At 54.2% G+C, this 22,056-nt stretch overlaps 1 protein-coding gene across 2 annotated transcripts in view; it reads left to right on the top strand.

Moving 5' to 3' along the window:
- Positions 1 to 632: 632 nt before the first annotated feature.
- Gse1 (Gse1 coiled-coil protein) overlaps positions 633 to 22,056 on the top strand; it is a 355,349-nt gene continuing 333,925 nt past the window's right edge. Inside the window, exon 1 of one of the 2 annotated variants that reach the window (XM_021169947.3) lies at positions 633 to 2,573. In XM_021169947.3, coding sequence (XP_021025606.3) covers positions 633 to 2,573 — 1,941 coding nt within the window. The remainder of the gene's footprint in view (positions 2,574 to 22,056) is intronic. The other variant, XM_029480385.2, reaches the window with a different exon arrangement.

Below are 22,056 nucleotides of genomic sequence, written 5' to 3'. Positions count from 1 at the left end.
GTTTGGGACACAGGGGGGTGAGGGGGTAGGAGAGGGTGGGGAGAGAGGAGGAGGGGGTGGAGGAGGAATCGAGAGGAGAGGATGAGTCAGAGGAGGAGGGGCGGAGAGAAGGTAAGAAGAGGAGGAGGATTAGAAGGAGGAGGAGGAGGAGGAGGAGGTAGGGGAGGAGGGGAGGGAGAGGAGGATTAGGAGAAGGAGGAGTCCGAGTCAGGGGAGGAGGAGCCTGGGAAGAGGCGGGCAGCAGGGCGGTGCGAGGGAAGGCTTCTCCGCCTCCGCCTCCCTCCCGCGCCCTCCGCCCCGCGCCGCCCCGCCTCCCTCCTCCCCAATTAAATGACCCGACGCTCGGGCCGGCGCCGGAGCTCGCACATGCGGCCGCCGCAGCCGCCCGGGGCCCGTAGCCACCGTCGCCACCGCCGCGTTCCGGGCGCGCTCTCCGGCGCCGCCTGGGCCCTCGCCACCACCCGCCGGGGACTCGGCAGCCCCGGGCACCGCCGCGGAGACCCTCGGTGCGCCCCCGGCCGCGTGCGCGCCGCCGCGCGCCAAACTTTGCGAGTTGGGCGCGGGGCCTCGGGGCGCGCGGCCCGAGCAGCGGCAGCCGCGGGGCGCGCGGAGGCGGACGCGGCGGCCGGGCCATGAGCGGCCGGGCGGCGCCGCTCTCCCGTAAGCAGCGGCTCATGGCAGCGGCGGGCGCGGCCCTGTCGTGCTTCATCTGCGGCGGCGGCATCGCGCGCGGCAAGGAGCTGAAGCTGCCGGTGAGGCCGGCGGGCCCCGCGCAGCCCTTCTTCCCGTTCCTGCAGCAGCAGGAGCCGGCGCCCGGCGCGCGCGGGCTGAGCGCGGCCGATGGCTGCGTGCTGGTGTGCGCCGTGTGCCGCTGCTTCCTGGCCGAGCAGTGGGCCGCCTTCGAGCGCGCGCGCACGCCCGTGGACAAGCGCGTGTACTGGCTCAAGAGGCCGCATCAGTGCGACGCGAGCGCGGCCGGCCGGCGCGGGGCCCGCGAGTGGAACACCGAGGACGCGCGCGACTCGGAGCTGTCGGAGCTGTCGGACGCTGACGCGCTGCCGGAACCTGAGCCTGAGCCCGAGCCCGAGCCGGAGCCGGAGCCTGAGTCCGAGGATGCGCACGACTCCAGCAAGTCCGGAGCCCGGCGCCGGCGCACGGGGCCAGGGGCGCACTGGGCTCCGGAGCCGCGAGCCAGCGTGCTGAGGGGCATCCAGGAACCCTGGCCCGGCCCCGCTGCGCCCGACGGCACGGACGGCGCCGCCTCCAGCCGGCCCGCGGCGCCCCCAGAGCGCAGTAGCACCCCCGAGGGCAGCGACGTCGCCGGGAGCCTCGGGGACGAAGGGCTGGAGCGGCCTCCCCGGACGCCCGCGGACAGCCAGGCCCGCTGCTGCTACGTCTGTGGCTCGGCGCTGTCACCGGCCTCGCAGCAGCAGATCCACGTGCAGAAGCAGGAGACTCCCGCCCAGGCGCCCTTCTTCCCCTTCCTGTGGCTGCATAGCCCCCCGCCCGGCGCCCAGCCCATCACCGAGGCGGGCAGCACCCTCGTGTGTCCCTGCTGCTTCTCGTCCCTCACACACCAGTGGCAGAGCTTTGAGCTGGCCAACGTGCCGGTCTTGCAGCGGCTCTACGTGGTGCCCCTGAACAGCCACGCCCCCGGCATGGCCTCCAAGGCCCGGAGACTCCCTAGGGAAGAGGTTCCCGCCCCCACCGCGGGGCTACTGCGGGAAGCCTGCTACCTCTGTGGGGAGGACTGTACACGGGATGCCCGGGCTGTGCCCTCCCGCCTTGTCAACGGCAACTCTGGGGGCTCCATGCACTTCCCCTTCCTTAGCCTCCTGCCCTGCCCACCCAACGCTCGGCCCCCCAACAAGCGCTGCGAGGTTCGCAGCTGCCCCAAGTGCTTCAGCGTCCTGGAGGACGTCTGGGCCCTGTACCGGGCATCGCACAACCGTGATCTCATCAGCTCTGTGCAAGGCTTCCTGGGCAGGTACCACCAAGCCTTCTCTGCCTCGGACCCTACCCTGAGCGAACTGCCCACTTCTGCGCAGGGAGGCCCGCCTGCGGTCTGCTACATCTGCGGAGCTGAGCTGGGGCCGGGCAAGGAGTTCCAGCTCAGCATGAACCCCGCCAGCCACCTGGGCGAGAAGGAACCCTTCTTTCCCTTCCTCACCGTCTATCCGCCCGCCCCACGGGCCAGGCCTGCAGACTCCACGGGCCTGGTGGCAACCTGTGTGCTCTGCTATCATGACCTGCTGGGTCAGTGGCTGCAGCACGAAGCCAGAGCCGCTCACCAGCCGGTCAGCGCCTGGTCGAGGCAGTACCAAGTGGACACATTCGTGTGCTTCTTCTGTCAGCAAGAGAAGAAACGGTGTCTGGGGCTGAAGTCCGTGAGAGTGGCCAGGCTCCCCTTGTTCCTGTATACCCTGAGAGCCAGCCACAGCCTGTTGGTGGATGATGGCCGGCAGCTGATCATCGGTGCCTGCGTGGAATGCGGGACCCTGGTTTGTGCAGGCCAAGGGGTTGCCAGCCAGGGACCCATGGGCTGGAGCTCTCCAACAGCAGGAGTAACAAAGGTAAGTGGCTTTCATCTCCTGGAGCATCTGTGTTGTCAAGAGAGATATGTCTTCTGTCCCTCGGTGGTGGTATTGGTTCAGAGTGGTCTGGCCCAGCAGGAGGCGTTTTCTTTGGTTTGTGAGCTTGGCTGACCTTGGAGGCATGGGGCAGGAGGTTGGAGGATCTGGGGGCAGGAGTGGTTGAATAGCTGCTGTTGGAATCAGCAGGCATGGGGCTGACACTGGGCGTGTTTGCTGCCCATCTATCAAATGGAGGAAGTTCAGGGCAAGGCTGTCGGATGCCCGATAACATTGGTAATTAGTGCAGCCACGCAGGTCACCCGGAGGTCCCCGTCGCGAGTTCCTCTCACTAGCTCCTGGCCGCCTCCTCCTCCCCAAGATTCTCACCCAAGTGCCTTTCGTTGTCTTCCCAGTGGCTTTATGAAGCAGATGGCCACAGATTCCAGACGCGTAGGCGTGGGACACAGGCGCATGGGACTCGGAACAGTGGCCTAGACAACCTTTGCAGTGGAAAGGGTCTCTTCTTTGCGAGTCAGCTGCTTGGAGTTGGGCAGAGGCCTGAGGCCTGTTCTCAGGATGCAGCTGTCTGCCTGGTAGGAGGTAGTCTAGACCCTGGGACATTGGGACCCAGCTTTGTAAGAACCAGGGTAGGAGCTGGCCAGGTGGCCCTGGGGAAGGGGGATGACAGGCAGGCATCTGGTTTGTACTCACTGTTCTGCCCTTGGGCTGGGATCCTAATTCCTTCCAGACTGTCCTGTCCTGTCCTGGGCAGAGGCCTATGTGGTAGTGATAGGCCAGGGTCTTGCAGACAGAGACACAAAGGTAGATAGGTGGGACCCACTCAGGAATGGTGGTTTGTGTGTAGTGTCTATCTAGGTCTTGCAGTTTTGCACACTCACATGTGTGTGTGTGTACATGCACACATGTGTAATGCCTGAGCACAGGAAGGCTAACTTATGAAGCAGCCTCTGATATGCCTGGGTGCCCTTCTCCTGTCTCACAATCCCCCTGCCTCACACACTGCCCTTATCCTTCATCCCTAGAGTTGGCTTTGGACTGGAGGTACCTTTAAGGTTTTGACGGCACCCCCCCCCCCAGCACCTCCCCCCCACAAGCAGAGATTCACCTGCTTCTGGTGTGGGACACCCAGCCTTCCCTTAGCCACAGGTGTGTGGCAGTCTATGCTGAGGTTGTTGCTGGGTCTTGGAAGGGACAGCTCCGCAAGGCCTGAAGTGTGTCAGAAGAGCTTGGCTCTGGGGCAAGCCAGGCCTGGTCCCTGCCTGCCGCTGCTGTCGCCTTCGCAGCAGAGCTGTCTGCCAACAAGTTCTTATCCTGGCTGGGCTCAGTTCTCTTGGCTGAGAAGTAGGACTACAGGCCACATGGTTTGTAGGGACATTCTGATAATTAAGTGAATCAGGGGACATTTGAATGTCCCCGGCCAAGCTCACTGCGTTGAAGCTGCTTCCGATGCCCCTCTGTCAGGGCAGAAGGCACAGCATGTAAGGCTATAGCCCCTGGGGCCAGTGCATGCTGGAGGTATGACAGCGCTGTGTGGGTGGTGGATACTCCTTGGGGGCGTGGAGATTTCGCAGCAGAGTGTCTACCTTGTGCCAATTTGACCTCAGTAATCAAAAGAAGCTCGGGTCCCAGGCCAGCAGGGGTGGGAAGTGAGAGCCATCAGCGGGCCTCTTCCCCCACTCCTGTGTCCACCCATGGGGCTGAGCTGAGCAATCAACCAACTTCTGCCCTGTCCTTGGCCCTCACCTGTCCTGTGGACCTTCTTACTCCCACACTGAGACTCGGGTAAATCCCCAGGTTTCTGCCTCTCTCCCAGCCAACAGCAGGTGGCTAAGGGTTCCAGTCTGGAGTTCAGGGCATCCTCTGCCCCTTTGGGCTCAGCTCCAGCCGTTGGTTTGCCTGAGTCTCATTGGAACCTGGTTAAGTAGTAGAAAAGTACAGAGATGAGGAATCCCTGCAGCCCTGGGGATGGGGAGAGCAGACAGAAAGTACCAGATCTGGGAGCCTTTGCAGGGAGGAAGATCTTGGTCTCTGTGCTGAAGGACAGCTTGAATGGAGGTATGGTTGGGAAAGGGATATGTCTGCAGCCCTCAGAGGTGATAAGACCAGGCCAGGCCTGTGCTGCAGTCCGGGGTGGCAGGCATGTCTCAGACTCCACTATGGCCGTGTAGGGAAGAAGAAGATCATTCAGCTCCCAGGGTCCAGGGATGCCGGGACGGAGCCCTCTGCCCTCTGCCCTTCCTCTGGGCTCCCGTTCTTCCCATTTATCCCACAAATATTTATAGAGAGTCTGCTCCGAGGCAGGCACTGTTCCAGATGCTGGGATCCGGTGGCAGGCACAGCCTGCAGCATCCCTGGGGAGGGACAGGCACAGAAGGTCCAAAGGGCTGTTTCCCGCAGCGCTGGGAGCTGCGAGGCCATCAGCCAGCCTGGGTGCAGTGCAGAGACATGTGGGAGCTGTGCAGAGGGCCAGGCTCCTGGGTTGTCAGGAGTGGAGACGTAGGCACAGCCTCTCCCTTGTCCCCAGGCCGGCTCCCCTCCTTTTCCCTCCCCTTAGCCCCTGAGCTTTTCTTTCAGATGCTGGCTGTCTGAGGGCTTAGCTGGGAAGCAGAGGGGCTTTGCAAGGGCTAAGAGGGGACGCTTGGTGGGGGACATGTCATATTGTAGAAACTCCTGGAATTTTGGAACCCTGGTAGGTGCTCCCTCGAGTGAATCAACTGGAAAACCTCTGAAAAAGGATGTGTATAAGGAGACAGAGGAAAGGAAGGGAGGGAGATGGTACCCAACATCCTCCAGCTGGGATGCTGGCAGAGGACCTGAAGGCCATGCCCTCCCCCCCCCCCCCCCCCGCCCGCCCGGTTGCAGCAAAGCTTAGGTAGTGGCTAGGTTGGACCAGAGAGGGCTGCAGTTTGCCCTTTCCCAAACCGACATCCCTACTTCCATCCCATGGGAACTGTGGAAAGACTCCAGGTTTGCCTTCAGATGGGCCTGGCCTGAATCTTTGCAGAGCAGACTGTGTGACCTTGGGTCTGACCCTTGACCTCCCCAAGCCTTGATTCCCACAGCTGAGTGATGGTGCTGCCTTTCGATGGCTGACTGGAACTGTGGCTGCCCCTTCTGGGCATGCCTTGTTGCTTGCTGTCTGTTGCTGTGAACGCTGCCTCTGCCTCTAGTCAGTCCTGTCAGAGCAGGTGGTAGGGTGGCCAGGTTGAGAGTTTGGGGACAGTCTCATCAGGAGCTGACTCTTAGGCTGCTACCACTGCTCCGATCCCTGTATCCATGGTTACCATATCTTTTAAATATTCCTGTGGAGGGTATACACCCCCCCTCCATACTGTCCTGGGTGAGAAGGGAGCCCAGAGAGGTTAAGTAACTCACCATGGTCACTCAGCCAGTTCCTGCAGGGTAAGCATTGGGCCTGCACTTCTGCTTCGGAGTCTGTCCCACTTTCTAACCTGTCCTGCCCTCTGTCTCCTCTGTCCTCTAGCTCTAAAGGAGGCCATTCCTGGAGGGTCCATTGTATATGCTTACCATCTGACCCCATCCAGTCATTTGCACTTCTCAGGGACAGGGACCCAGGAAGCCTCCTTGAAGGAGATCCTGCTATCTCTGTCACCCGCTCCCCTCCTTTTTTTTCCTTCGAGGCCAACAAAGGAGTTACCCTCTCCCCACCCTACACAGCCAGATGTTGCCTTTGGCTGCCTCTCATCTTCCGCTCAGTCTGTGGAAAGGTGGCACCCCTCAGACTGCCCTGTCCTCTCCCAGGGAACGGGGCGACACTGACTAGTGGAGCCTGCAGTTTGGTACCTGCTGTACTTCAGCCTGTTGCCAAGTGTCATGTGGCTGAGCACCCAAGCCTAGTTAACCACTGTGCTTCCCATCTGGGCACATTGCAGGTCTGCAGAGCGTTCTGTCAGGGTAACTGCACATCTGTCCTCCGCTTCTTGGCACGCCGCCATCACCAGCTTCCCGCTCTGCAGGGAGGCTCTGGCCACCACCGTTTGCCTCGGGCCCTCAGGATACCAGCTTAGGATCTTTCTTGAAGGCGCCAGACAGCGCTGGCACCTTCTTCCTGGCAGCAGCTGGGCAGCTGGGCTGTGGGCCTCTCTGAACCCTCTCCCATCCCTGCCGCACGGGGATGGCTGTGTTTCTTTGCCGGTGTGGGAGCCTTCTGCTCAGAAGAATAAATTTTCCAGATGCCTTGTGCTAAACCTGGAGGAGATCGGAGCCTACTGGGAAAGAGGAAGCGAAGGCACAGGTCTTAAAAACCAGAGCCTTCCCTGGAAGCAGGGTGGAGAAGGGGGCAAGGCTGCAGGCCAGACGAGTTTGCTAAGCTGCAGGCCTCATGTCTGCCCAGCTCTCTTGGGACCTTGCCCTGGCAAGGTTCGAGCTGCAGGGAGAGTCTCTGGCAGACCTCTTGGTGGTAACTCGGGTCACGTCTTCATGGCTATGGTGGAGTCAGCATCCTGAGAGTTCAGGTCCTTTGCCCCTCGTATCTGTGTTCTGGTCAGACGGTGGAGAAGCACAAGACTCTGGCCTTGGCTTTCTGTTTCCCGTGTCACCTGTGTAGGACACACATGGGGGAGCGTGGAAGGAGCCTCTTTGCTCTGCCATGTGACTCAGTTTCCCCATCTGTCACAGCAGCAGGACTGGTCTCCAGGGCAGGCCTGTGTTAAGCCTGCAGCTTGTGGTATGTGGGCACCCTGCTGTGGGGTTAGGAATGGGAGCCTGCCCTCTCAAGACAGGGTTGGCAATTCATTCATTGTTCAGGGCCACCGAGGTGGCTCAGTGGGCAAAGGTATTTGCTGTGCAAGCCAAAGTATATGAGTTCAAATCCCAGAAGCCCAGAACCGGAGTGCATGTAAAGATGGGAGAGAGCTCGTTCCTCCCACACAGTGGTCCTCTGGGCTCCCACACGTGTGTGATGGCATCTAGAAGCTCCTCCCCCGCCCAAGCATACACATGAAAAAAAAGTAAATTGGTTTAAATCTGTCAATACAGGGGCTGGAGAGATGGCAACCATTTAGAGCACTGGCTGCTTTACCAGAGGACCAGGGTTCAATTCCCAGCACCCATATGTCAGCTCACAATGCTCTGTAATTCCAGTTGCAAGATCTGACGCCCTCTTCTGGTCTCCATGGGTACCATGCACACACATGTTCATAGACGAACATATAGGTAAAACATGTATAAAACATAAAATATAAAAGAAGTATTCTGTGCACACACATGTGCTCGAGCACACCCCCCCACACACACACACACTCACTCTCTATCCTGTACAGTGCTGCGCCCCAGGACACCATGAGTTCTGTCCCTTGAGGATGACTTAGTCAAGTTAGAATAGCTTGTACTGTGAGGACCCACAGGCTACAACGTGTGTACACTTTGCTGGTGGCTTCTATGTAATACCAGCTGAGGAATTATGTGACAGTGCTGTGCTGGGGACCCAACTGATGTTCCCTTCTCTTCCTTCTCAGCTCCTAAGTCCCCAGCCTCCCATAGATTCCACCCTCCAAAATATAAGCCCCGGGAACCCTGGGATCTCACTCCAGCATTTGCAGTACCTGTGGGCAGGGCGCCTGTCCACCTGTCCTCAGTTTCCCCCATCTGTAAAATGGGCACGTCTGACAATGACTGTAGAGAAGGTTTCATCTTCTGAAACCAGTACTCTAGTAAGGGCCACTTACAAAAGACCTGTCTCTTCCGTGAGAGCTTTCTGCCTGCCTATCATGTCCTAGGTGACATGGGTTGGGAATGGCGCAGTTGGAGAATGGACCATGGGTCAGGCAGCCCCTGACCTTCCCTGATGTCCTCTCTGTATTCATATCTGGGCTCATCTTGCCATGTGCTAATGTCACAGTGACTCTGTTTGCCCCCTTCCCTGCCGCCCATCCGTCCTCTGGCCTATGCAAGGATGCTGTGGGCGGCAGGTGTCCTGTGGCAGTGGGGGTCTTGCTACTTAGCAGGTTGGAGGCCCAGACTGAGGAACCTAAGACAGTTTAGGGCCAAGGAACTAACAGGGCAGGCAGGGCTGGGGTAGGATCATCAGTGAGTCTGTCCTGTGCCTTGGGGACAGGTGTCACTTACATGGGAGAGACAGAAGCTGGGGCCTGGCTTTCATCCTCTCAGCCTAGATTTAGGAGCGCCTATAGGCAGCCCTTGTCTGCCAGCTTCTACGCCAGCGGTTCTCAACCTGTGGGTTGACTGAACCTTTCATAGGGGTCAGATATCAGATATCTGGCATTTCAGATGTTTACATTAGAATTCATGACAGTAGCAAATTTATAGTTATGAAGTAGCCATGGGGGTCACTGCAACTCGAGGAACTGTATTAATGGTTGAAAACCGCTGGTCTAGACAGAACGGCAGCAGAGGGTCAGCATGCTGACCCCATACAGTGAGCTTTCTAAACCCACCAGACCCTCAGCTTATTAGCTTCCTGCCCTCTGGGGGGGACAGAGGGGACTGTACTCTTCAGACTTCCAACGTGACAGGACTTGGGCCAAGGACTCAGGGATCTTGGCTCCCATCCTAGCATGGAGCCCAGAGAGCCACAGAGAACCAATGGCAGCCCCTGGGCAGCTTGAGACTTGCCCCACTGCCCCCCCTCCACTAGGGTATCTTGTGGGTCATGTTTGATTGGTAAAGGCTCCTATGTGGAGTCTCCTTGCCACGGGTCCCTTCCAAGAGAGTCTGTGTCATTGAAGCTGTTTTCCCCCTCAGATCCTGTTGACATCTAGGGGTTCTGTGAACAGCAGGGCCTAGACCCGTCAGATCAAATCTGTACAGCTGCATGCGGCTCCAAACCCAAGGTGTCAGGACGGAACTTGCTTCTGTGCTAGTCTGAGCCCTGGATGTGGCCAGCGGGTACCTGGCTGTCAGAGGCCAGCAATCTTACATTGTACCCTTGGGCATCTGGGCTCCCCTGATGCCTCTCTGGAAACAGAATCAACTGTCCCATCCCTGTGTGAGCAGAGAGTACACTGATGTCTTTCTAGTCACATGGGAGGCTGGCAATGGTGGGGACTCTGACATCTTCCTCTTTTTTTTTTTTTGGACAAGGTTTTTCTGTGCACCTCTGGCTTTCCTAGAACTCACTCTGTAGACCAGGCTGGCCTTGAACTCGGAGATCTACCTGCCTCTGCCTCCTGAGTGCTGGGATTAAAGGTGTGCACCACCACCGCCCGGCTCCATGCTCCCTTCCTTACTTGTCCTTGAGCCTACCCTTCCTTTTCCTGGCTAAGAATGTTGGGGACAGGAGTGGCTCTTGTTAGTGGGTTCTGGGGGAGTGGTTTCCAGTTCCTTCGTTATAGCTGTCTGGCCACACTGGCCACTTACAGTCATTGGGTAGAATCTCAGTGCTAGGAGGCTTGCCCTAGCGTGAGTCAGCTAAGGTGGGTCTCGGCAGAGAGTGTCAGCTTCACACTGTCTGATAAATCAGAGCTAGAAGCTGTGGCGCCCAGGCGGGGACTTCATGCACACTGGGTGTCCTTAGTGAAGCCACAGAAGTGTTCCCGATGATGACCTCAGTGTGGGGGAAGTGACAGGCCCGTGTCAGGGACAAGCGTCTTGGGTGGGACTTTTAGACAAACTTATGAGGATGTTGGTCCGTTTCCTTCCACTGTCCCCTTCAGAATGACTTTGTGGTATCGGGGCCATCGGGGCTGGCCCACTCTGATGTTGATGCAGACTCTGCCAGGCTAGACCTTTGGGAAGCAACTGTCACCTGCAGCTCTGCTAGGTGGCAGGGAGTGGCCCAGCTGCCAGGCTGGCTCTGTGGGTCTGCAGGTACCTGGGGCTCTGAGCCCCAAGGGACATGACTGATCCCTCGTGATTCAGGCTGCCCTGCAACGGGCCCTTAACCAGGACAGCAGAATGCAGCATCAGCAGCCGCAGGCAGCTCATGGCCAGGGTTGGCTGACAGAGGGTAGGAGCAGAAGTAATGGCTCCCACAGCTGCTCCCATCTCTTGATGGAGGTGGCTGTAGGCTGGACCCAGAACCCTAGACAATCAGTGTGAGGAGAGGGGGGAATGTCCCCACATGTCCCTCTCAGCTCCCAGTTACCCAGCTTCATTATCACCTATCTTTATTTGGCCTTTGTGACCCAGAGGGGAAACTGAGGCTGCGGGAGATGTGGTGCCAGTTGCTATGTTCAGCTTGGGTCTGACACTCCATCCCCTGCTGTGTTCTTTAGCTACTGGCTTCTCACTCCAGCACCAGGGTAATCACAGGACCCACCTCCCATAGCCGAGACATAAAGCAGGTGACATTGCTGGCAAAGGCAGGAGTCAGCCAGGACAGAAGATAGCCATACAAGGCAGGGACAGGAGATCCAAGACCCTGTTCTCAAGGAGCTGGAGGCACTTGGCTGCAGCTAGAGCACCTAGGACCAGAGCCTCCCTTGTCCCATCTCTGGGCTTTAGTACCCAGCTATGAGATGAAGGAACATTCAGGTACATAGTCTTTGCATGAAAACTGCCACCCAGAAAAGCTCCTGATGTATAGTAGTCAGTATCCAAATATACGCCTGCCTGCCTGCCTGCCTGCCTGCCTGCCTGCCTGCCTGCCGTCTGTGTAGGACTTTGTGTGTAGCCCAAGACTCTATTAGCTTCCTTTACTGTCTTCGTTAAGGTTCTTATCGCTGCAATAAAACACCATCACCAAAAGCAACTTGGGAGGAAAAAGGATTGATTTATCTGGCTCACACTTCTGCATCACAGTCCATCATTGAAGGAAGTCTTCAAACAGGGCAGGATCCTGGAGGCAGGAGCTGATGCAGAGGCCACGGAGGGTGCTGCTTCCTGGCTTACTCCACATGGCTTGCTCAGCCTACTTTTTTATAGAACACAGGACCACAAGCCTAGGGATGACTCCACCTATAGTGGGCTGGGCCCTCCCCCATTCATCACTAATTGTAAAAAAATGCCCTACAGGATCACCTACAGCTTGATCTTCTACAGGTAGTTTCTTTCTTTCAGTGTTTGTTTGTTTGAGACAGGGTTTCTCTGTGTAGCCTTAGCTGTCCTGGAACTCACTTTGTAGACCAGGCAGTCCTCTAACTCATAGAGATCCACCTGCCTCTGCCACTCATATGCTAGGACTAGGGACCAAAGGTGTGCACCACCACACCCAGCTTAGAAGCAGTTTCTTAATTGAAGCTCCCTTCTTTCCAGCGATCCTAACTTGTGTCCAGTTGGCATAAAACTAGCCAGTATACTGAATCCCTCCTGTCCTCAGACCCCCTTGTAGTTAGAAGCTGTCACCTAGAAGCACAGGCTCGGTATCTTGCTGTGATCCAGAGGAGCCAGGAGGAGACATAGGACGCAGGACACTTTGAGGTCAAGAGTTGGGAGTTCAGATGACAGTGGGGTTTGCACGATGACCTTCCCATACAGAAGGAACAGGAAGGGGGATAAAAAGCATCCAGTTTGGGTTGGAGAGATGGTTCAGTGCTTCAAGAGCACGTGCTGCTCTTTTTAGAGGATGGAGATCGGATCCCAGCATCCGCACCGGGGGCTCACGACCACCTGCAACTCCAATTCCAAGGAATCTGATGTTCTCTCAACCTGTTCAGGTTTCTTGCTTTTTCTTTTTCTTTCTTTGTTTTCTCTTTTGTGCTTTTGAGATAGTTTCCCTCAGTGATCCAGGTTGGACTTGGAACTCACGGAAATCCTTCTGCCTTGGTAGCTCCAGTGTTGGGATTAAAGGTGGGGAGCCACTGTTCTGACTCTCGTGACTACTTCCGCCTCTCATAACCCAGTACAAGGCCTGGCATCTAGATGTATTCGGATTTTCTGATTTTCTTTCTCTTCTTTTCTTTCTTTTTTTTTCTTTTTCTTTTTTTCTTCTTTTTTTTTGGTTAGTAGATACTCTAAGACTCAAAGGGGATACTGAGCCCCTGTTTTGCACATAGTCCAGGCACTGACTTCTGGTTCCTTGAGGTCTGCCTGTTTCTACCTCCTTGTCACATCTCATCAGTGGCTCTCTCTTTTGCCTCTTTTCCTGCTCCTGGAGTCTCTGTTAACCCCACCAACCCCTGCTTGCTGATGCCCTCTCCTTGCTGGCTAACCAGCTTGGCCAGAGGCACCTCTTTCTTCCTTCCTTTCTTTTTTTTTTCTTTGTTGGTTTTTCAAGACATTAAAGGCATGGACCATCACTGCCTGGCTTCAGAGGCAACCGTTTCCATGTTTGCCGGTCACTTACCACATGACAGGCAGGGTGTCACAGCTCTTGGCCTGTGCGTGTCAGCCTGTTTGGCCAGCCATGTAGAAGTTTCAACTCCAGCTGAAGTGGAGTTACCAAGCCACCCTTCCGACCTCTTAGCCAGGGAATGGCGTTCCTGAAAAGCGCTGCCGTTGGCAAAACCGCAATTAGCAAGATCAAAGTCTCAGAGAAAATAGGAGGGTAGGGGAAAAAAAAAACCTATAAAAATGGCATGAAGTGTGTCTTTAAAAGACACAGCAAACAGAGGTTCTTCAAGGCACAACTGCCAAAACCTGCTTGCCCAGGCTCATGTGGAAGAATTCTCTTTAGCCAGACTCCACCAGTTCCTGCTTCCCAGGGGGAAGTTGTGGCTGTCTTTACGTGGAAGGGAGGAGCCTCCTGCCTGTCTTCTTGGGTCAGCTTTGGTCATTTCTGATTTTTGGAATGTGTTCCCTGGGTCTGCCTGGTAGTCTGGTTTAGTGTAACTCTGTCTGTCCTCCCGGCAAGCTCCTAGGTCATCTGTCGGTTCTGTGGTGATGGCTCCTGTCTTGTTCCAGCCTTGGTGAACACTGCCTTTGTACAACTCATGAACAAAAAGAATGTGTGAGTCTCCACTCACGGATGGGCAGGTAAATAAAGTGTGATCTCAACCTCTGAGCCCAGCCGGCCACCTTTTTTTTTCCTTCTGAGACAGTCTGCACTGTGTATCCCTGACTGACTGGAATTTACTGGGTTGTCCAGGCTGGCCTGGAGTTCGCTAACGGTGTCCCAGGTGCTGGGATGAGAGTCTATGCAGTGTGTGCTGCTACATGCTGCTACATGCTTGATACAAGCTCTCACTGACCATGTAGCTCATCAGCTGACGCAGTTAGCTCATGGATCCTCCTGTCTCTTCCTCCCAGTTAGCCTGCCATGTCTGGCTTCTCTGTGGGTTCTGGGAGTTAAACTTAAGGCCTCCCACGTGTGCAGAGGAGCTTTATCCACTGAGCCTTGAGTCTGACAAGTGGGTTTTCTTTTCTTTTCTTTTCTTTTTTCTTTTTTTTTTTTTTTCGAGACAGGGTTTCTCTGTGTAGCCCTGGCTGTCCTGGAACTCACTCTGTAGACCAGGCTAGCCTTGAACTCAGAAATCCGCCTGCCTCTGCCTCTGCTGGGATTAAAGGCATGCGCCACCAACTCCCGACTCTTGTTTTTCTTTTTTGAGACAAGGTTGGAGCGGCTCAGTCTAGCTGGATTCAAATTCAGTATATATTGGAAGCTAACCTAATCCTCCTGACCCCAGCTCCTGAGTGCTGGCTTATAAACCTGCACCAGCCACCATGCCAGATAGATGAACTCGTCTGCACACATTTGTATGTATGTATATATGTATGTATGCATGCATGCATGCATGTTTGTATGTATATATGTATGTATGTATGTATGTATGTATTTGTATATGCACACGCATGTCTGTGTGTACTACAGTCTGCAGATGGAGGTCAGAAGGGACAGTTTCCAGGAGTTGGTTATCTTCTTCCACCACGAGTTCTGGGGGTTGAACTCAGGTCCTCCAGCTTGCTGGCTTTAGACTTATATCATTCCTGCCTCCCCAACTCCCTTTGGTTTTTCCAGACAGGGTTTCTCTGTGTAGCCTTGGGCTTTCCTGAAACTCTGTAGACCAAGCTGGTCTGGAACTCACAGAGATCCGCCTGCCTCTGCCTCCGGAGTGCTGGGATTAAAGGCGTGCACTGCCACTGTTGGATTCCCTTTTCTTCAAATGGATTTAGAAAGATGTCATTGAGGAGCATAGACTGCGAAGGTGCCAGCCTTCCTGCCAGGTGGCCTTCCTGCCAGGTGCTGCGCTGTAGTTGAGGACTGTCTGCATCCTGTAAAGTTAGCTTTTTAATTTGTATACAAAGTATCCACTCTTTAAAATGTGGCAGGGAGGGGTTCCCTGCCTTTCTACTAAGTATCTTTATGTTAGTCTGTGTCTCTGTCTCTGGGCCTTCTATCCATCCCAGGCTGGGGTCTCTTTGGGGTCATGGAAGTCAAGTGGTGGAGGAGTCTACTCCCACCCCACTATACAGCTGCCAAGTCCCTGTGAGATCCTCAGGCCAGGGCTCCGAGGGTAGGACTTCTACCCCCAGAGCTGCGCCCCCACCCCAGCCTTTCCCCCTCCTTCTAGATCAGCCTGGAGCCCAGCCCCAGCCCTGGTCAGTTTCTATAGGGAGGGTTTCATTATTTTAAAAAGTTATGGGGGTTTGGAGTGTAGCTTGGTGGTCTGAGAAGTTTATTCTTTATTGGGCTTTTTTTCTGGGATACAATTCACATAGAAAAGGGCCTCTAAAACTGTGGACTTAAGTGGTTTTTGGACACTCAGGGATTGCGCAACTGTCAGCGCTGTTTATTTTAGGTCATTCTGCCCTCCCCCGAGGCCCTCAAAACACAGTGTGTGGCCTCTCCCTGTGGATTTTCTGGTTCTGAATAGTTCACACAGATGGAAATGGCTACTACGGCTCTCATTCCTTTTCATTACCGAATAATACTCCATCATACATAGACCACATTTTATTTATCTGCCCATCTATGAGTGGAGATTCTTTTTGTTTGTGTGTTTTAAAAGATTCATTAATGTTTTAACATGTCTGAGCGTTTTCATGTATGTGCTCTCGGAGGCCAGAAGAAGGTGTTGGGTCCTCTGGAACTGGAGTCACAGATGACTGTGAGCTGCCGGCTGCTGCTGGGAACTGAACCTGGGTCCTCTGCAAGAACCCTGGGTCTTCTTACCCAGAAGCTCTTCCTAATAACTTCTGGCTGTTCTTAGGCGTTGAGCCATCTCTCCAGTTCTTATATGGTTACCTTCCCCACCCTACCTTTCTCCTCCACAGACTCTTACTGTGTAGCCTAAGATGGAGTTCACCGTATTACAGTGATCCTCTTGCCTCGGGCTCTAGAGTGGGATTACAGGTGTGTGCCATTTCACCTAGCTTGGGTCTAGTCAACCCCTTCCAAAGCCACCTGCCCTCCTGATTTACATCTTTTTTTTTTTTTTTTTGGTTTTTTCGAGACAGGGTTTCTCTGTATAGCCCTGGCTGTCCTGGAACTCACTTTGTAGACCAGGCTGGCCTCGAACTCAGAAATCCGCCTGCCTCTGCCTCCCAAGTGCTGGGATTAAAGGCGTGCACCACCATGCCCGGCCTGATTTACATCTTGAGGGACTGCTGTGTCAGACTGCTTTCCGGAGATTGCTCTGCCCCCTTTCTGCCAGCAGGTGTGAGAAACTGAGCAGCCACAGGTGGGAGGGCATGTCTCCTGGCATAGTGTAACATGCTGTGGTTGGCATGCCTAATGTTTTTTTCTCATATTCAAGCTTGTCTGTGAACAGATGATTTGTGTGTGCAAGTGTGTGTTTACACATGTTTGAGTGTGTGCAGAGGCCATAGGTCAATGTCCACTGCTGTCCTCCTCAGTCACCGGCCACCTTATTTTTCAGACAGTCTCTCATTGACCCTCTGAGACAGACTCCCATGACTCACTGATTGAGCATCCCTGGCTGGCCAGGGAGGCCAAGGGGGTCCTCTTGTCTTTGCCTCCCTCCCAACAACACTAGGTCAAGTGCACACTGCTGTGCCTGGCTTTCACATGGCCCCCACTGGGGAGTCAGCACACTTATATAGCAAGCACTTTGTGGTCTGGTCCAGCTCCCCAGCTCCCAATGAAAAATTTGAAACCTCTTCATTTTAATGGTGACAATCAAGCTCCCAGAGTTGGAGAGATGGCTCAGTGGTGGTTGGGAGTGCTGGCTGCCCTCTCTTCCTGAGGACTCTGGTTTGGTTCTCAGCAACCGCACACACAGCCACTTTCCAGCACCTGTGATTCTGTTTCCCAAGGACTCAGCGCCCTCTTCTGGCTTCCACGTGCACTGCACATTTATGGTGGACATACAAACGCGGAAGCAAAATACTCATGCACACAAAATAAAAGTAAGTCAGTCAAGCTGGGCGTGGTGGCGCACGCCTTTAATCCCAGCACTTGGGAGGCAGAGACAGGCGGATTTCTGAGTTCGAGGACAGCCAGGGCTATACAGAGAAACCCTGTCTTGAAAAACAAAAAACAAACAAACGAACAAAAAAGTAAACCAATCAAACAAACAAAAGCACATCACAGCACTCCCTGGCTGAGGGGTGATGGGCAAACAGCCATCCCTCTTCGTGTCTTAGTTTTTACATCTGCAAATGCATCAGAAAGGGGTTGAGTTAGTTCACGATTAGATAGTGCACAGAGTGGTCTCTGGGATCAGGAAGCCTGGTGTCCGGTTAGTAACTGGCTGTGCTATTCTATTGCTGTTGTAGGGATTTCAGAAAGGAACACGGGAGGAACATTCAGTCACCATCAGACCTGCACCATTTACACCCTCTTCGGTGTCCCTCTGCTGAGAGGGAATTTTGGCGGCCGTTATCCTGAGCCCTGATCGCTTAATGCCTGGTGACATAGGTAGCTCCTGATGTCATGGGGACATAAGTTTCTTGTCTGTCTGTGAGATACTCATATGTGAGACATAGCTCAGTCCCTTATCCCAAGGCCAACATCTAGGGGTACAGGTCATGGGGTGTATGCTATCAGCAACACAGGAAACCTTTGTCTTAGGATGGGGTCCTTGCCTTTGGCACAGACTTGAAGTGTACAGACTCTGGGCAGATAGAGAGTGGGACACGGCCACTGAGGACAGGACTATAGATATATAGATGTATTCGTGCTAAAAACAGAGTCTAGGGAAAGAAAGGCAGTCAGGAAAAAACAAAACAAAACAATAACGGCAAAGAAAACTGCCCACAGCTATGTTTTGGCTTCCGTGTTTCCATACATACGTGTGTGTGCACACACGTGAGAGTGGTACAGTGGGGTGATGCTGGGCATCATGTGCCCCAATGCATTTGTCTCATGTCGCAGCGCCTTCAGAGGGGCCGAAGCTGTGGACTGTAGTGCATGATGCTTAGGTCCGAGCCTGAACCTTGCTCCCAGATCCCAGTGTTTTCTGTGGCCCGTTGGCACTTCTCTATGCTATAGTTTAGAGCAGAGATGATGGTAGTGCCCACATCCTGACATGGTTTGTAGGTCAGAAAGATAGAACCTAGAAGAGGAGTGACCGCTGAGTTATGTGCTTGCTCCCAGGTGCTCAGCTTTCACAGGGGCCCTGGATACCAGGCTGCTCATGATGACATCACAGGGGCCCTGGATACCAGGGCGCTCATGATGACATCACAGGGGCCCTGGATACCAGGCTGCTCATGATGACATCACAGGGGCCCTGGATACCAGGACACCCGTGATGATGTCACAGGGGCCCTGGATACCAGGCTGCTCATGATGACATCACAGGGGCCCTGGATACCAGGACACCCGTGATGATGTCACAGGGGCTCTGGATACCAGGCTGCTCATGATGACATCACAGGGGCCCTGGATACCAGGACACCCGTGATGATGTCACAGGGGCTCTGGATACCAGGATGACCGTGATGACATCACAGGAGCCCTGGATACCAGGGCGCTCATGATGATGTCTGGCTTCTCAGGTGTGAATGGCTTTGTCAGAGCCTTCTCTCTGCTGTAGCTCTGACCAGCCAGTCACAGAGGCATACTGACTGGTCTCTGTTTCTCAGGAAGTGGAAGCTAGAGGAGGTGGCCAGTGGCTGTGGGGCTCAGCTCAGTGTCTGAGGCTCAGCCGAGCTTGAGGAGCCTTCTGGTCACAGTCTGCGCTTCAGATGAGCTAGGCTGTTTCAGACCTCATCTGCAAAGGTAGAAGATCCCAGCACTCAGGAAACTGAGGCAGAAGAGTCCTGAGTTTGGGGCCAGCTTGGACAACAGAAAACCTGTCTCATAAAAATGTCCCCCCAAGAGTAAGAGCTTAGTGTGTGCATGCCCACTGTAGTTCTTCCACCAGGCTCAGCTTAGTCCCATTCATTCTACCCTGTGTAAGGGCATTTATCCTGGGGAAGGGGAGGTAGCCATAGAGGCCAGCAGGGTCCTGGCAAATACTCCGTCTTCCAAAACTTTCCATCTAGCTTGGTGTAGAGTCGTGTGAGCAAGGATACAGGGAAGTTAGCAGTGGTGGTGTACACCTTTAGTCCTGGCACTGGGGAGGAAGAGTCAAGGGAATCTTTTAAGTTTGAGAGCCTAGTCTGGTCTACGGAGTGAGTTCCAGGACAGCCAGGGCTACACAGAGAAACGGGACTTGGAAAAAAAAAAAAGAGAGAGGAAGGGAGGGGAAAGATACAGGGAGATTTGTGACCCTGCCCCTCATTCTCACTGGACCCTGGTGATCTTTTCTGTCACTGCTGTGCATTGCTGGGCCTTCAACACCAGTATAATCTGCAGGCAAAGATCAGAGCCCCCTGCATGCAGTGATGTAAGATGTGTGGGGCCTGGAGAGATAATGGCTCAGTGGGTAAGAGCACTGAGTGGTCTTCCAGAGGTCCTGAGTTCAATTCACAGCAACCACTTTGGTGGCTCACAACCATCTGTAATGGGGTCTGATGCCCTCTTCTGGTGTGTCTGAAGACAGCTACAGTGTACTCATATACATAAAATAAAGTAATTTTTAAAAAAGTGTCTGTGTATATGTGTCTGTCTGTGTCTGCATGTATGTCTATATATTTACCTGTCTCTGTGTGCTCATGTGCTAGGGTGGGTGTTTAGTTATGGTATGTAGGGGTCTGTGTCCTATCTCACATGACAAGGAAGAGCCCACTTACCAAGGGTATACGGCTGGCACCCAGGTCTGCCGGCCTCTGGCTGGTTCTGGACTTCTCAGGACATCAGTAGGCAGGCTGGCCCAGTGACATGTGAGTACCACATGAGCCTCTGTGTGTATATTGATGGGAAGAACACCCTGATGGAATTTCTGGCTTAGGCTACTGAGGTGTCAATTATTATTATTTTTTAAAGATTTATTTATTTATTTATTTATTTATTTATTTAATGTAAGTACACTGTAGCTGTCTTCAGACACTCCAGAAGAGGGAGTCAGATCTCGTTATGGATGGTTGTGAGCCACCATGTGGTTGCTGGGATTTGAACTCCAGACCTTCGGAAGAGCAGTCGGGTGCTCTTACCCACTGAGCCATCTCACCAGCCCGAGGTGTCAATTTTTAAAAAATACTTTATTTTATCTTAATTATGCCTATATGCATATGTGTGTGGGTATGTGCATGTGAGTGCAGTACCCAGAGAGGCCAGAAGAGGGCGTTAGCTACCATGTGCTACCTAATACAGGTGCTGGGAGCCAAACTCAGGTTCTCTGTAAGCATAATCAATCCTCGCTCTTAACTGCTGAGCCATCTCTCTAGTCCCCAATGGTTTGTTTTTACATGTTTGTTTATTCTCCGTATACAGAGGCCCTTGAGTTCCGTTCACTAGAGCAATAAAAAGCCACTGTGTTCAGAGCAGGTCTTAAGGTAGGAGTGGGCCTGAGAGGCAGCAATAGGCCAGTTGGCAGTGAAGGAGAGATGCAAACAGGCCAGACTCTTACAGGAGATGTGGCCTGGGCAAGGAGTGAGGGGTGGGAGGGGCCTCACGGATTCCCAGAGCAGCCAAGTCTCTTGTCTAAAGTCAAGCAGGCACCACATGGGCTGCCGTGCTTCACGCTGTTTGTTTTTTTTTTTTTAAACCAGCCCTTGGCGCATGTGATAGGAAGCCCCTTGCAGAAGCCAAGATCCTGAGGGTGCACAGTGTGAAGGGGGGGCCTGGCGGTGGCGGCTACACAGCTCCCGGTGGCCAAGATGAACCTCATGAGCACTTGGAACTAGAGATCCAAACAGCTCCAGGGCTCAGCACCACCTCTCCCGTCGCCAAAGGGTCGACAGAAGAGAGGAAGCTGGCTTACGTGTTACTAGTCTCTCTTTCTCTTGCTCAGTTTTAAACTTTAAGCAGCATGGTTGCTGTGGGGTTTCACTATATAGCTCACCATGGCCTGAACTTGGCACGGTAGCCCAGGCTGACCTCGATGTGCCTCTGTGCTCAGCTGCCAGAGCAACCTGCTCAGCTAGGTTGTTTGTTTGTTTGTTTGTCCTGAGGTCCCTTGCTCTGTCCCTTTAGACTCAATGGTTCAGCCTCAGATGACTCTGTCATGCCAATCCTGGGTACACAAACCTCCAGGGACCTGCTGTGTCTGATGGCTGACAAAGTAGAGCTTCTGGCAAAACACTCAAGCTGGGCATAGTGGTGCACGTCTTTAATCCCAGCACTCAGGAGGCAGAGGCAGGCGGATTTCTGAGTTCGAGGCCAGCCTGGTCTACAGAGTGAGTTTCAGGATAGCCAGGGCTATACAGAGAAACCCTGTCTCAGAAAAACAAAAACAAAAAACAAAAAACAACTCAACACAGCAGGGAGACCTGGGGCCTCCGTCCTTCTGCCCTTCTGTCCATTCATCTGTCTGTCCCCCCCACCCCAACCCCACACCACCACCCTGGGGCAGGACAGGCTCTCTGCCAAGTGAATTTCAGAGATTTGGGGAAGGAAGAGGAGGGGACAGTAGGAAGCATCTCCTGGGAGGGACGTCAGGAACTTGATGGCTCAGATCCATCACAGGAGCTCCTCAGGAGCCCGAGGCAGGAGGATTGTAAGTTCAAGGCTACCCTGGACTAGGTTGAGTTCGGAGCTAACCTGGTCTGTAGAGGGAATTCAAGATTGGCCTGAGCAAATTATAACATGGCACTCCTTTTAAAAAAAAAAATTATTTATTTACTTACTATATGTAAGTACACTGTAGCTGTCTTCAGACACCCCAGAAGGGGAAGGTTATGAGCCACCATGTAGTTGCTGGGATTTGAACTTGGGACCTTCAGAAGAGCAGTCAGTGCTCTTGACCTCTGAGCCATCTCTCCAGCCCAGACATGACACTCTTAAAGGAAGAACATCTAAAGAAGGCTGGGGATGAAGCTTATCCACAGAGTCCCTTCCTGTGGGTTGCCACCAAGGGGCTGGGGGGGTGCACAGTGGTAGAGCCCCTGCCTAGAATCCCCCAGCAAGGGGCTGGAATGTGGTTCGGCTACACCCAGGAGGCCCTGAGTTCTATCTCCAGTGTCATCAAGAAAAAGAGACAGAGTCGTATTCGGATGACCTCATCTCTGGCAGGGACAGCAGGCCCTCCACTCCCTGCAATGTCCATGTTAGTCTACATTTAGGGGACCCTGGAGAGGGGCCTGCTCAGATTTTGTAAACACTGGCGCCCCTGGAGGACCGGCAAGCAGGCCTGTGGCCCTGGGCTCACAGCTCCTG

Source organism: Mus caroli, unplaced genomic scaffold, assembly GCF_978045245.1.
Source record: "Mus caroli unplaced genomic scaffold, Mus_caroli_1 scaffold_10, whole genome shotgun sequence".
Lineage (NCBI taxonomy): Eukaryota > Metazoa > Chordata > Mammalia > Rodentia > Muridae > Mus > Mus caroli.
This window is presented reverse-complemented; position numbering and strand designations above follow the sequence as displayed.